The sequence below is a fragment of the Penicillium nucicola genome (assembly GCF_028828085.1).
Source record: "Penicillium nucicola strain IBT 29836 chromosome Unknown utg000003l, whole genome shotgun sequence".
NCBI classification, from domain to species: Eukaryota; Fungi; Ascomycota; class Eurotiomycetes; order Eurotiales; family Aspergillaceae; genus Penicillium; species Penicillium nucicola.
Window position 1 is genome coordinate 605,394 of NW_026643127.1, and position 14,641 is coordinate 620,034.

At 49.4% G+C, this 14,641-nt stretch overlaps 5 protein-coding genes across 5 annotated transcripts; all 5 read left to right on the forward strand.

Moving 5' to 3' along the window:
• Positions 1–144: 144 nt before the first annotated feature.
• Positions 145–1,682, forward strand: N7511_003813 (CCCH zinc finger protein; the record flags this gene model as incomplete). The annotated part of the gene is made up of 4 exons (XM_057126238.1): positions 145–190; positions 241–946; positions 996–1,045; positions 1,120–1,682. The coding sequence occupies 4 exons, from the start codon at positions 145–147 to the stop codon at positions 1,680–1,682; spliced, it is 1,365 nt and encodes a 454-aa protein (XP_056985128.1).
• Positions 1,683–5,277: 3,595 nt separating this feature from the next.
• On the forward strand, positions 5,278–7,195 carry N7511_003814 (putative bZIP transcription factor; the record flags this gene model as incomplete). The annotated part of the gene is made up of 2 exons (XM_057126239.1): positions 5,278–6,032; positions 6,082–7,195. 2 exons carry the CDS (start codon positions 5,278–5,280, stop codon positions 7,193–7,195), a joined length of 1,869 nt encoding a protein of 622 aa, XP_056985129.1.
• A 1,803-nt stretch (positions 7,196–8,998) lies between these two features.
• On the forward strand, positions 8,999–10,063 carry N7511_003815 (uncharacterized protein; the record flags this gene model as incomplete). Its single annotated transcript, XM_057126240.1, has 1 exon — positions 8,999–10,063. The coding sequence occupies one exon, from the start codon at positions 8,999–9,001 to the stop codon at positions 10,061–10,063; it is 1,065 nt and encodes a 354-aa protein (XP_056985130.1).
• A 619-nt stretch (positions 10,064–10,682) lies between these two features.
• On the forward strand, positions 10,683–12,259 carry N7511_003816 (MFS transporter; the record flags this gene model as incomplete). The annotated part of the gene is made up of 4 exons (XM_057126241.1): positions 10,683–10,877; positions 11,001–11,402; positions 11,467–11,832; positions 11,891–12,259. 4 exons carry the CDS (start codon positions 10,683–10,685, stop codon positions 12,257–12,259), a joined length of 1,332 nt encoding a protein of 443 aa, XP_056985131.1.
• Positions 12,260–12,809: 550 nt separating this feature from the next.
• Positions 12,810–14,466, forward strand: N7511_003817 (uncharacterized protein; the record flags this gene model as incomplete). The annotated part of the gene is made up of 3 exons (XM_057126242.1): positions 12,810–12,857; positions 12,913–13,763; positions 13,824–14,466. The coding sequence occupies 3 exons, from the start codon at positions 12,810–12,812 to the stop codon at positions 14,464–14,466; spliced, it is 1,542 nt and encodes a 513-aa protein (XP_056985132.1).
• Positions 14,467–14,641: the final 175 nt, after the last annotated feature.

Genomic DNA, 14,641 nt, shown 5'->3' on the forward strand with positions numbered 1-14,641 from the left:
GTGATGCGCCACCAGCGCTTATGAGCGCGTAACTTTTGAGCTTCCACTGACGCATACCTTCCACATCCACAACTATTTCTTAAACTGTGATTTAGTCGGTCGTATCGGACCTTCACTAATCTAACTTAGCTTCAGCAGGTCACCATGACTGAAAACGAAGATCTTCTTGCCAAGATTGGCCAGCTTGCAGGTACAGTGCCCGACATCAGCTTCGCTTCAACATAACCTTACCCCCAGCAGGTCAAATCAACCGCCACAAGAGCCACGATACCCAGCCAACTAACCACCAGTCTCAATATGTGTCTCGCCATGCTCACACTCACTCTGGATGGGCTCCATACCCCCGCGGCCGAGGTCGTGGCCGAGGTCGAGGGGCACCTGCGCCTCACCGACACCGCACACTTGTTTTGAATAACACATCTGGACCAACCCAAGGGACACCTTCTCCTGGGTCCATGAGTGACAGCAACGGTGACGGGCAAGCGGCACCTACTTCGGTTGGTAATGGCTGGGTCGCAAAGCGCGATCGCCACATGCAGTTGATCAACTCTGCTATCTACGACAAGGAAACTCAGGCTAGGTCAAAGGCTATGGAGGAGACACGCAAACTGAAGGAACAGAAACGGACTGAACGGGAACAGGCCAAGGTTCTTCGATACGCGCAAGGCTCTGGCACTGCTTCAGTGTCTACCCCATCCAACCCTTCAGCTGAACATCAAATTCTTGTCAATGATATTCCGTTCAAGATCGCAAGAGGCGGAAGCAAGTTGATTCGCATCTCTAGTGCGTATTCCTCTGGTCTCCCCTCGCGCAGAATTGGCTCACCCCTCATAGATGATCCCAACACTGCCAACACCACACCCAAGCGAGTCACCGTTGCTGGTGTGGCTTTCGTCCGCAGCAAAAATGGCAACCTCCACCGCGTCGGCGCTGTAGCTTCCAAGAAGTGAGTCCCACGACAACAAACTCCTGTCGTTTACTGACCTTGGCATTAGACCCCCTACCAAGAAACGCGATGAACTTTGTAAAAGATTCTCCACGACCGGTATTTTGTTTTCCAACGGACCACCTTGTTCCGACTTACTTCCCTTCGAAGTTCAATGACTAACACCTCTCTAGGTACATGCTACAAGGGTCCAGACTGCCTCTTTACCCACGATCCAGAGAAGGTTGCAATGTGCAAAGACTTCTTGCAAACCGGGCAATGCGGTGCAGGTACCAGCTGTGATCTATCCCATGAGCCCTCGCCCCACCGTTCCCCCACCTGTATGCATTTCCTTAGAGGCCGATGCGCCAACCCCGACTGTCGCTACGCCCATATTCGGGTGACACCTGGTGCACCAGTCTGCCGCGCCTTCGCAACACTAGGTTTCTGTGACAAGGGTAGTACATGTGAAGAGAAGCATGTCCACGAGTGCCCTGACTATGCCAACAACGGCGCCTGCAACAAGAAGCGCTGCCAGCTACCTCACGTCGACCGTGCTGGTCAGATCCGCAAGGCTGCAGCTGCAGCTGCTAACAAGGCTAATTTGGGTGAGGATGACTCTGATCCATCTAGCGAGGAAGAGGAGTACGATGCTATTGACTCGGATGATGTCGAGTCGGATGCCTTCGATGATACCGTCATTGAGGGCGTGGATAGCGGTGAAACGGCCGGACAGCATGATTTCATCCGCTTCTAGATCTCTGTAGTTTGGATAGCTTGCGCTTCTACTTCTGCTTAGTTTGAGCTGGTGATACCCCGGAGATGTTCATAGCATTGGAGCATGAACATGAGCCTATGCAACATGGACTTGGTCATGGAACTGGATATGGACCACGTGAAAAATATGGAAATATGAGAAAAAAGAATGAACTGTATTAAATTGAATCCTTCAACCTAACACCATAGAGAAACTCCTAGTGGCCTGTATACTTCCCGCCAAGACATGTGACCGTGATCAAACGGAACCGCCATCTGCTGACCAGCGATATGACCTGAGAACCTTAGAAAGTGGAAGTTGGTCTGCGTGATCTTCAAAGCTAAAACCCTCTAGGGTTGCAGCGAACTCCTGTCTTGGAAACAGACGAATCACCCCGAGACCGGCAAGGATATGGTTGCTTCGGCGTATAGACCAGAGATAGGATAGAGTAGAGCATATTGTATAATGAGATACATTCAATAGGTGAAGACTAGAGTCTAAAGATCGAGATATCATATTGATAGCGTACTTTTATGGTCAAGTGGATGCAGCCAGCATGTTCCAGTTGATAGATCGTGCGATTTCATCGCTGAACAGGAGTATATGAAACTCGATGTGCTAGGACAAATAGAATCATCCAAGTAGAAATAGAGCAAGCTGCACCCGAAAGTATAAAGCCTGACAGTCCTGTGTCACTTGGTGCAAATGACCCTGGAGTAGATCACGGCCAGGGTTCTTGGATGATGTCACTCATCTTCGCTTTTGGGTCTGCGATCAACACTGCTTCGTAATATCGGGTCGGGGATAACGAGGGAATTAACAAAGTGTAGCACAGCTTGAATCTACGGCATGGCGTGCTTGCATTGTAGCTGGTTGGGGGACCTTGAAGCGTTAAACTATCGGTAGAGGTTTGTATAGATTTGGTTCTGGGGGTTACTGGAAGACTTTTGCCTGAAGATAGTTTTAAAATATCCTTATCTTTTTTTTTTTCAACTGTGAGTCTAGCTTTAAGGACAGGATATGTGACAGTTTTGAGGGTTCAAAGTGCCAGGATATCCGGAACAGAATGGCAAGGACAGGGAAGAAGAGAAAGACAAAACAAGAGACAGCCAGACAGAGAGTGACGCATTCCACTCCAGAGTCAACTCACAACAACACAATGACCCAATTTCCAATGACGAAATCAACCCTAGGAGTCTCCGGGCCATTCGAAGCAATTCCTCCTCCAAGCCTCACGAAAGAGGAATATCCTAAAACCCCCAAATCCCACAAAATGTCTCGGGATCATTTGAAATGAGTCAATAAAACGGTGAATCAAAGGTCCCCAAACCACTCAACCCCCATTCCAAACAAAAGATATCAACCAAGGCATCCCCGAAACGAGTCCCTCTCCGAAAAAAAGACAAGTGGAAACCAATAATTACCGAATGATCACCTAGCGCAGCATCCATCCAATCCAAGCCGCCCTGCGAGCCCATGATATGCCCAATGTACCCAGCCGATCAGGCAGGTCCCAGAACCAAAGTGAGGCTTTGAGTTGAGTTTTGGCTCAGGCTTGGCTGAAGAGGAGTGTTTTAGAGTGCTTGGGCACGCACGGTTATACAGGCTCTGTGTGGAAGAGCCGTTTCCAGGATGTGGTTCCCCTACATGATACCTACATGGACATGTACATGGGCAGCACGGAAGTACGGAGTACAGTGTACAGTGTACAGCATACAGCATACAGCATACAGCATACCGTATACAGAGTACATTTTACAGTATGTACATGTATTGGAAAGAGAATGGGGAGTTCGAGGTGGAGCCAGTGGGCCTGCCATGTTCTTTTTCTAGCGCTGCGAGAGAAGGTCGATCACGGTTTCATGGTGAGTCATGAGGTAGAGAGTCTGTGGTTTCATGCTTCACCGTATTGTTGAGAGATGGATCTATCTTTTTTTTTTCTTCTTTCTTCTGGTCTTGTTTCTGGGTCCAGGCTTCAGGGTAGACTAGAGACTGGTAGCCGCTGACGGTAATCCGGACCTCGTAATTCGTACCCATGTACCCGGAGAGAACCCCGGTAGATAGCGGCCAGACCAAAAGAAAAAAACAAAAACGTCATGGACCTAATACACAACGTCGGGTACCTTGCACCATGACAGAAGACTGTACGGAGAGACCGATGAATAGGCTGGATGTCCATTGGACAGAGTCGGCGTTTTCACCGCCAGATCTTATCCGGGCTAGGTTGTCTACCCGCCCAGCTGACAGGCCTATCATTGTCACAGGCTGTTTTGACACTATGTATAGCTGGCGAACAGACTCAAGGGGCTACCGCCGAGGGGGTTTGTGCTCCGGGGAACAGGTTGACAGGAACAAGGTACGGCGGTTTGGGCGGCAATACTGTGGGTAAGAACAGGGAAGAGAAAGAACAAAGAAGAGAGGAAACCCCGCCAGAGAAAGAAAAAGCAAGCTGTTATTATTTGATTGTTGGCTTGGATTTTATCTACCATACTGTACTGTATGGCTGATTTAGGACTGTATCTTGCAGGGTCAAATCTGGATTGGAGGCGTTCATGCTGCCGCCTTGTCTGCCGCCATGTCTAGCCCCTTGTCAGAAGTAAGAAAATCAGAAGTCGTCTTTCCATCATTGGCGGCTCTCTCTCTCTCTCTCTGTGTGTGTGTGTGTCTGTGTGTGTGCACCTGTTTACATGTGGGCTGTCAGCCTGTGGAGTATCCGGCTGTGGGTGTTGGAAAAGCGGCTGCTTCAGCCATATGGGAGGTGCAGAGATACATCGACACGATCTGGATGTTCCCCCCGGTTGATCCTTGATCCTTGCCTAAGATCAAAACTGAGGTCATGAGGGGGACAGTGATCTCACCTGTTGGAAATACACCATGGTCGGCCCAACAGTGGATCAGCGGGCCGAACCCGTACCAGAGATTCAAAGAGATCCAAAGCAAGGACCAAAGTGTAGTCAACCCAGGTATCACACTGGAGATTGATTGGTAGTAAAGACATCTTCTAGCATCTGACCACCTGAAGTTCGGAAGTATACGTCTGGCACAGACCACCCGGTTCGAGAAGTAAAAAAGAAGGCAGATAGAGCAGATCCATATTCAATAGTCCCATCGTCCATCGTCCATCGTCCATCGTCTATAGTCGATATCCAGTGGCTATTGGCTCCTCGATGCTTCGTGTATATTCGGGAGATTCGTATATTTTCTGAATACTGAGGACCCAATGCAGGTCTGCCCAAGCAGAATGATGCAGCCAATAACGGGAATGGAGCCCCCCCGGGGGCCACACTTCCACTCCCGCGCAGACCGCTGAGTACCGGGTACTTGATCGGCACGCTAATCTCAAGCAGGCCCGTCGGTATCCAGTACCTGTATGTCAACCGCACGAGGGCGTCTGCTACATAGCCTGCGTCTTTCCCACATCTTCCCCTCTTATTGTTCTTATCCTTGTTTATCTAGTCTTCTATTCTCCTTCTTCTTCTTCTACTACTTTCACTACTACTTCGACTTCCCCTTCGACTCATCTTTTTCATCTTTTTCATCTTTTCTATAAATCCTACCCCACCACCTCCGCCCCTCACCACCACACCGCCTCTTCATGATGGCACGATATTTCCAATCGGATTTCTATCAACAATCACCAACATTAGAGGTCACGGAAGAGGACGAGATGAGTGTACTAGATGACAAGATCCTGGAGCCCTCATCGGAAGATCTCGATCGTCGCGCCTCCTACGATGCTCCAGAGAACTACTCACATCGTGATTCCGTCTGGTCCAACTACTCGCATACCTCCAACCAGTCCCGTTCAAATTCGCATATCGGTCACTCCATGCTGAACGCAACGGGCGCTTCATTTATGCCCGTCGATGGCCCTCACTCAACCTCATACCAGTCGTCATGGTCCATGCCGCGACCCGATTCCGGCTCTTGTACCCCGACGGCAGGCTACGAACAGTATCCCGCGGAAGCAGACCAGAGCTCGTCTGCTCCGTTTGCTGGGGGAGCTGTTGGTCCTGTCGGTGCGATCCCTATGAACCCGATGTCGTACCGGGGGAGTATGTCGTTCGCGCCGGGGAGCGTGGCCATGTCGCCGCAGTCGAGTCAAGGCTGGATGCCAGCGCCGATGGATCTGGCGGATGCGCCGTCGCATTCCACCAAGAGCCCGACTTACCGACATGACTCCCCGTTGACTGTGCGCCGGGATGGCATTCGGAAGAAGAACGCCCGCTTCGAGATCCCCGCGGAGCGAACGCTGAGTAATATCGACCACTTGATCAGTCAGTCCAATAATGAAGACGAGATCAAGGAACTCAAGCAGCAAAAGCGACTGCTGCGAAATCGGCAGGCAGCGTAAGTGACTTCCGTGCATGTGATACAAACAACCGCTAACATGTGATAGACTGGACTCTCGTCAACGCAAGAAATTGCACACCGAAAAGTTGGAGGAAGAGAAGAAACACTTCACCGCAACCATCGGCGACCTAGAAGAGGCACTGCAGAGCATGAAAATGCGCGAGGCCGACCTCCTCCGTGAAAAGAGCGAGTTGATCGTCACCCACCAACAGATGAACCAATACATCGAAGGGCTGCACATGGACAAGGATGAACTTATCCGCGTACACACGCTGGAAACAGCCGAGCTGCGCAAGAAAAACAACATCCTCCTGGAAACAGTGGACAAACTCGAGAGAAGCGCCAACGTCAAGCCAGTACCGGAGACCATCCCGGGCGACTTCACCGGCTTCGAGAACCTCACCATGGAACCCCACTGGGATGACTTCCCCATGACAAACGGAATCCCCATGCCACAAGACCACCAGCCGGCCCGCAACCACACCCACGCAGTAAACGCAAGCCAGCAGATGCAGCCCAAAGCCGCGGAGAAATCCACCGGCGACCTGCCAATTAGCTGGAACGCATTCTACATGTGTCTCCTGTTCGGCGCCTTCATCGCCTCCAACAGCACCTCCATCCCAGGCCGCTCCCTGCCCCAGCTCTCAGAAGAGTACCGCGCCGAGTCCGCCAACGTGCTCAAGGCCGTGCTGGCCTCGGCGCCCGGTCAGGATCTGAGCCACGCGGCGCACGCGACCGTCTCAGGCCTAAACCCGGCCACAATCAGCGGCATGGAAATGGGCCAGATGACTAGGCAACATCAGCATCAACAGGCCGGCCCTTCAACCCTGGACCAGTTGCATGATACGCTGGTCATGCCGACGGAGCAGCAAGAGCGCGAGCAGGTCTTTGCTCTCAACGCTGACCAGTATAACTCCTTGACGACGTTTGAAGACGATGGCGTTGGCTTTAAACCGCAGCAGCCGTCGAATCTACAGCAGGCCCTTGCTGCCATGCGTAATTCGGCTGCTCAGCAGGGTCGCTTGCATGCGGCGCCTTCGGATGTTTATTCCAGATCGCTGATGTGGGATCGTGTGCCTGAGAAGGTTATTCGCGATTTCAGACGCATGGTTCAGGACTTTGCCACTCCTGTCAAGGAGGAGGGCATCTTCCATGCCTAGCTGATTTACTTTGGCTATTATTTCGATACGACAGTTTCCTTTTCTCTTCTCCTTCTTCCTCTTCTTCTCCTTCTTCTTCTTCTCCCCCTTTTTTCTCTTCTCGGTTGTCAAACCTGGCAAATATGCCTCCTTTAACTCTTACTTTTCTCAAAAACACGAGCTAGCAATGGCTCTTGAAATTCTAGCGTGCAACGATAGATCACGCAACACTTTTGTTCCTTTATTTCTTTGTGTATCTTTTTTTTCTTTTTCACCTTGAATGTGATTTTTCTGGTGGTTGGGCTCAGGATTACCGATTAAGGGTGTGGGCTCTCCTCTATTTTGTTTAGCGTGATGATTTAGCGATTGGGTTCGGAGCGTCTGGATTGCTTTCAATGTTGAATGGAGGCGGGGATTTATACTTTACAAACGATGAACGACAGGGCGTGGACCTGACTCATGTGGGAATGCAAATGTGTGATGTTTGATGTGTGATGTACAGACAACCTTGAAAACCTTGCAGGATAATGCGGTTTGGGTTACGAGATACGAAACGAGATATGATATGAATCCTTGCATCTGGCGATTTGCATTACGATTATTATTGATTTATTGTCATTTAATCCTTCTTTTTCTTTCTTTGCTCTGCTTAGGGGAATATTCCTGTGTTTATCGATTCATGCTGCAGGGCGTGTGCACTAGGAGAGACAAGGCTATACATATGGGAAAGACTTGTCGTTTCAAGGTGGATGAAATTGCTTTTTTTGTTTCTTCTTTTCTTGGCTTTGGCTTTGGACAGAGAGACATGAACCTTGGGGTCCAGCTCTCAAGGTTTTATTATCTCCTTATCTTTTCTAATTCCTTTGTTAAACCTAGTCATGGCGGCGACGCCTACGAATGCGATGAAGAAACGAGCCAACATGATGATCTTGGCAGAACACCACTATCCAACACATTCATTTCCATTACGATGAACAAATAAACATCTTTATTATCTACTGCATCATTGGCTCGGACCCAGCCGATCCAGCACGTTGTCTTTTCCCCTTTCCGCGGTTGACGGATATCTCATCTCAGGATATCAGATCTGGACCACGGAATCTCTCCATTCCTACGCAATAGTGGGCAGGTACGTCTATCTAGGTTCAAAAAAAAGCCCACCTGCCATTCTCAGTAATATCTCCTGCGACTCCAGGCACTTTTCCAGGGTTGTGATCCACGCGTAATCTTAACCGAAGGACCTTGGTGGTAGGTGGTTGCTGACAGGCCCAATCACTCACGACCTCGCGGGTGTGGTTGCGGGTCCGCTGGTAAGTCTTGCGTCGAGGCTTGGACGCTTTCAAGCTTTGGTCAAGAAAGTATCCGAGACTGGAGGTCTTGGGCTTAGGTGTATGTGTCTGGTTATTTCGTAGGAAGGGTTAGGGCATTTATCCGGAGTGTGCGTAACCCTAAGTCGGGAACACCGCGACAAGAGGATGTGACAACCTTGAAAGATACAGTTCCAATTGAAAAGAAAAGAGAATAATGATCATTGTTAAATAATATTAAATCATATCGCAGCCAGCCCTTGGCAGGCGAATTAAGCCATGCAATGGGGGCCAAAACGCGCAGGCAAAGACACCAACCCCAAGGTCCTCACAACGGAGAAAGCCGACCAAGAACCTGATATAAAACGGCCGAACATTTCCTTCCTAATTTGAAGTAAGATCGTCGCGGCTTTTCATTTCTTGAAGGCTCTCTCTCCTCCAAGTTGCCACGGAGCCCTCATCTCCCATCAGTCCCTCCTTCTACTTCCTCAAACGAGTGGTCCAAACCACCCACAAAATGGCTTTCGACCCTCACAACGTCGACCTAGACACGGCCGACGCAGCCGAAATTGTCTGCTATCTTAATTCCGAAGGCAACGACTATGACGGCCGCATGGGAGCGCGCATCTCAGCCATCTTCGTCATCCTAGTCATCTCCTCAGCAGCTACCTTCTTCCCCGTGCTCGCAAAGCGCGCCCCGCGCCTCCGCATCCCACTATACGTCTACCTCTTCGCAAAGTACTTCGGTGCAGGCGTCATCATCGCCACAGCATTTATCCACCTCCTTGATCCGGCCTACGACGAGATCGGCGGAAACTCTTGCGTCGGCTTGACAGGTCACTGGGCCGATTACTCCTGGTGCCCAGCCATCGTGCTCACATCGCTTATGGTCGTCTTCCTCTTGGACTTTGGAGCTGAGCGCTGGGTCGAGGTCAAGTATGGAATCTGTCGTGAGGACCCCGAGCCGATGATGGCCACTCCCAGTGGGGTCGAAGTGCAGCATGAGGTCCGGCGGTCGATTTCACGCTCTCATTCGCATGACAAGCAGGTGAAGGAGATTGAGTCGCAGTCGCAGGAGCTGCTTATCGAGCGTTCGTTCAAGCAGCAGATTGCGGCATTCCTGATCCTTGAGTTCGGTGTTATCTTCCACTCTGTTATTATTGGATTGAACCTTGGTGTTGCGGGCGAGGAGTTCCCGACTCTCTACCCTGTACTTGTCTTCCATCAGTCATTTGAGGGTCTGGGTATTGGTGCTCGGATGTCGAGTATTCCTTTCAAGAAGGGCAGCTGGCTGCCTTGGTTGTTGTGTGCTGCTTATGGACTGACTACGCCTATTGCTATTGCTATTGGGCTTGGTCTGCGCACGACTTACAACCCTGGCTCGTTCACGGCGAATGTTGTCTCGGGTGTACTTGATGCTATCTCTGCTGGCATTCTGTTGTATACTGGTCTTGTTGAGCTGTTGGCGAGGGATTTCTTGTTTGACCCTCACCGTACTCAGGATGACAAGCGTCTGACCTTCATGGTGCTGACCTTATTGCTTGGTGCTGGTATCATGGCTCTGCTTGGAAAGTGGGCTTGAGCAAGTCTGTATATAAAATCGTGTGTTGGTGAGAGTGTACGATGATTATCCACATATGGGGTAAAATAATTACGTGAGTGGTGGATATCAAATTATAGTAGATTCATAATAAAGAAGATTCTTCAATATGATGGCCGGTAACTTTCTATGATTTTCTTTTGATCAAACATCCTAGAATCGAATATATGGCTGTTGATACTTGTCTTCTTCGGCTGTATCATTGCATTGTGAGAACTCAGCTTTCATTTAGGTGCTGCTGCCATCAAGCCTTCAAAAGCTCCCTTGCTTTCGGGAACTGATCGTCCCTATCTTTCAGGGGTGGCAACAATACACTGAAAAGATCAATCTCACTATCTCCTAAGACTTTTCTCCTTTCCATCGAATTCAGTCGATAATAAAAACGCAGTGGGGGTTTAGATGCTGGCTGTGTTTCCCTTTTCGCAACGGCCCACAAATTACCGAAACGGGAAATATCTTCAACTTTGCCGTAGATCGAAGTGGTTCGATGATGTTATGAACGAAAATTACTTAGCTCAAGTCTGAAAGGCTTATAAAAACTCGATAGATTGAATTGACTTCTATCCTCCTCTCGTCCAACTCGTTTCGCCCAAAAGAAACCATGTCTCATGAATCACAAGCTCTTCCCAACATCGGCCATGATAAATTGGCCCAGCAAGTTCACAGCCCACAATACACCAACACCTATGCACCTCCCGAGAATGAGAAATGGAACCATCCAAGATCAAACATAGCTAAAACGCTAGCAACATTCTGGAGCTTCCTAGTCATGGGAGCCAACGACTCTGCATACGGAGTAAGTTTCCCGTTTAAATGATAGATATCCTATATACTAATCAAACTCTACAATACAGCCTCTCCTCCCATATGTACAAACCACACCCCTATACACATCCATACAAATCTAACCAATCTCCAGCTCGAAGACTACTACAACCTCTCCTACACAATCGTCTCCCTGGTGTTCCTCTCCCCGCTCCTCGGCTACGCAACAGCAGCAATAGTCAACGACAAAGCGCATTGCACCTTCGGCCAAAGAGGAGTGGCACTCATCTCATCAGCATGTCACCTTATAGCCTATATCCTGAACTGCGTGCACCCGCCCTACCCAGTCCTCGTCGTATCGTTCATATTCGCCGGTCTTGGAAATGGAATGGCTGACTCGGCTTGGAATGCCTGGGTTGGTGATTTGGATAATGCAAATCAGTTGCTGGGCTTCTTGCATGGCTCTTATGGTATTGGGGCGGTTATTGCCCCGCTTGTTGCTTCGTTCCTTATTGCTGATGCTGGTTTGCCGTGGTACTATTTTTATTATATCATGGTAAGATCATTTAGACGAGCATTTTGAAAGTTCTTTTAGACTATATGCTTATTTGTCTGTCTAGATTGGCGGTGCTGCGATAGAAATCGTTGTTTGCGTGTCCTGTTTCTGGGACTCAACGGGGGCTGCATTCCGACTGTCTAAGAAACAACACTCGGAAGATTATGATGAGAAGAAAGGAGGACTTCGAAATATTCTTTTCAAAATGCCTGCTGCTCGAGTCACTTGGATCTGCTCTGTCTTCCTTCTTGGATATGTGGGTATCGAAGTCGCCTTAGGAGGGTGGGTTGTGACATTCATGAAAGAAGTAAGACACGCTGCGCCGTTCTCGAGCAGTATGACGTCCACTGGATTCTGGCTAGGAATTGCCGTTGGGCGTATTATTCTTGGGTTTGTGACTCCGTTGATTGGAGAGAAGCTCGCTATCACGGTAAGTGATCGTTTTCGCGAGAATTGCCATGATTTCTGTGCTCCTGCTGATGAGCCAGATCTACATCTCTCTTGAGATGGGCCTTTGTCTCGTTTTATACTTAGTTCCGAACTTTTTTGCGGGTGCAATTGCAGTCTCCCTGCAAGGATTTTTCTTGGGCCCCTTGTTCCCAGGAGTTGTGGTTGTGACGACTAAGCTTTTGCCCAAGCATCTCCATGTCAGCGCCATTGGCTTTTGCGCTGCCTTTGGAGGTGGAGGCGCTGCTGTTCTCCCTTTCGTTGTTGGTGTTCTTGCGCAGGTCAAGGGCGTTGAAGTTTTGATGCCTTTTATTTTAGCGCTTTCGGGGGCTATTTTGATTCTTTGGAACTTTCTTCCGAGGATGCCCAAGTCCGGCACTAAGACACAAAGGGTTGAAGGGGCTTGCTAGGGAGAACTCAAACATAGGCCACTTCATGACAGGTACTATGTGGAACAGCTGTTGATACCTGAAATATGAGCGTTTGGCCAAAGCAAACAGATGAACATTATCTGGAGCTCAAAAGAATGGCAAATGCAAGAGATTTTCATATATTTGGAATGTGTCGTCTGTACATAGTTGAAGTGAGACATGGGCTGCCGCGTGGCTGTACGGCTAATACGCGGCCCTGCTATGCAAGGGTCGTGCATTTGCCTCCCGTCACACACAAGCCTTTATAAGAAGATAATCCGACCTCTTTCTGTCTCGTCGCCTCCAGTGAACTTATATCTCGAAGCTGACTAACCTAACCCGGGGATCCGAAATCTCTCCACATCTCCACAAACTCTTCCCCGCAAGATCTTCCCCTGAAAGTCGACTCTCTCTCTCTGTGGAATGCCTCACTGGACAGGAGACGGAATGGACTAATATGGTGCTCCAGCTGGCTGTACAAAGGCAGACCATCATCTCAATTACCAACATTTCGGCTCTAGGCACCTTTTGATTGCAAGATCCAGTCATCATGAAGGCAAAGACGCCCACCACAGCGCCTACCAATGGCTTAGCTTCAGTAACACAAACCCTCCCAACACCACCAAAAGCCAAATACTGACAAAGAATACCAGGTCCTTCCTTCCAACCCGGAACCGTGGTGGAAAACACCCCACCTGCTATCATTGAACCTCTACATAGCCAGCTTAATCCTATTCTCCGGAACCATGGGCTACGACATCTCACTAATGAACAGCCTCCAATCCCTACCCCAATGGCAAACCTTCATGTCCAATCCAACAGGAATCTGGCTAGGCTTTATAAACGCCCTCCAAAACATCGGCAGCATCCTGTTCCTGCCAATACAAGCCTGGTCCGCAAACCGCTTCGGCCGCAAACCCACCATCCTCGTAGGATACATCTTCCTGGCCCTAGGCGTGGGAATTCAAGCCGGCGCAAGCAACCCTGACATGTTCATCTATTCCCGACTTCTGGTCGGTGTTGCCGGTGCATGGTTCCAGTCTGGCGTTATTCTTGTTACGGAGATTGCATACCCGACGCATCGTTCGCTGGTCACTGCTATCTACATGTGCCAGTATTACATGGGCTCTTCGCTGTCCGCGTGGATCTCATTCGGGACGAGAAATATGGCCGGGAATTGGGCATGGCGGCTGCCGGTTCTGATGCAGGTTGCACTGCCTTTGCTGGCGCTGCCGGGGACATTGTTTGTAGCTGAGTCGCCGCGTTGGCTGATTAAGCAAGGGAGGGTTGAGGAAGCTAGGGATATTTTGGTGCGGTTTCATGCTGGTGGCGACGAGGCTTCGGAGTTGGTTGTTTTTGAGATTGAGGAGATTAGCCAGGGGTTGCTTTTGGAAGAGCTGGCTCAGGCTGAGTCACGCTGGATTGATTGCGTTACCACGCCTGGGAATCGGTATCGATTGTTTTTGAGTGTTTCGCTGGGTATTTTTGCGCAGTGGAATGGCGGGTTAGTATTCACTTCCGTGGCTGGGGATTTCTGTTACTGACGAAGTCCTTGCTTCTACAGCGGAGTGGTCTCCTACTATCTGACTCTCATTCTCGAAACAATTGGCATAACCTCGACTACAGACCAAACACTCATAAACGGATTCCTCCAACTCTGGAATTTGATAATGAGTGTAGTCGGCGCGTGTCTAGTTGAGCGCGCAGGCCGACGTGCCCTTTTTCTCGCGTCGACAATTATAATGCTGATCAGCTACATCTTTATCACAGCGCTCTCGGGCAGCTTCACCACTACCAAGACTGGTTCTGTTGGGACAGCCGTCATACCATTCCTGTTCATCTACTACGCCGGCTATGACATTGCCTTCACGCCTCTGCTATTAGCGTATCCAGCTGAGATCTGGACGTTCTCGATGCGCGCAAAGGGCGTTGCTATCTCGATGGGCTCGAATTATCTGGCGTTGGCTTTCAATCAGCTTATCAACCCCATTGCATTTGAGAGTATTTCTTGGAAGTATTATTTTGTGTTTTTGGGTGTTTTGCTCTTCATTTTGGTTGTTGTTTGGAAAGCTTATCCTGAGACTAAAGGGAGATCGCTTGAGGAGATTGCAGTTATCTTCGATGGTGAAAGGGCGCGTGTGGTTGTCTCTGATAAAGTTGTGGATGAGAAACCAACGGGGAGGATTGAACATAAAGAGAGTGTATGAGGTGTGCACATCATAAATGTGTAGATAAAGACGTCATGGAGATATAGATCGTTCTGTACATAGTGTTCACAAATCATTCAGACATTAAATTTTGGCATAGCACAGCGTATAAACACAATAATGTATCACGATATATCACAAAAACGTTTCTCATAAATCGGAAGCGCTGATACTC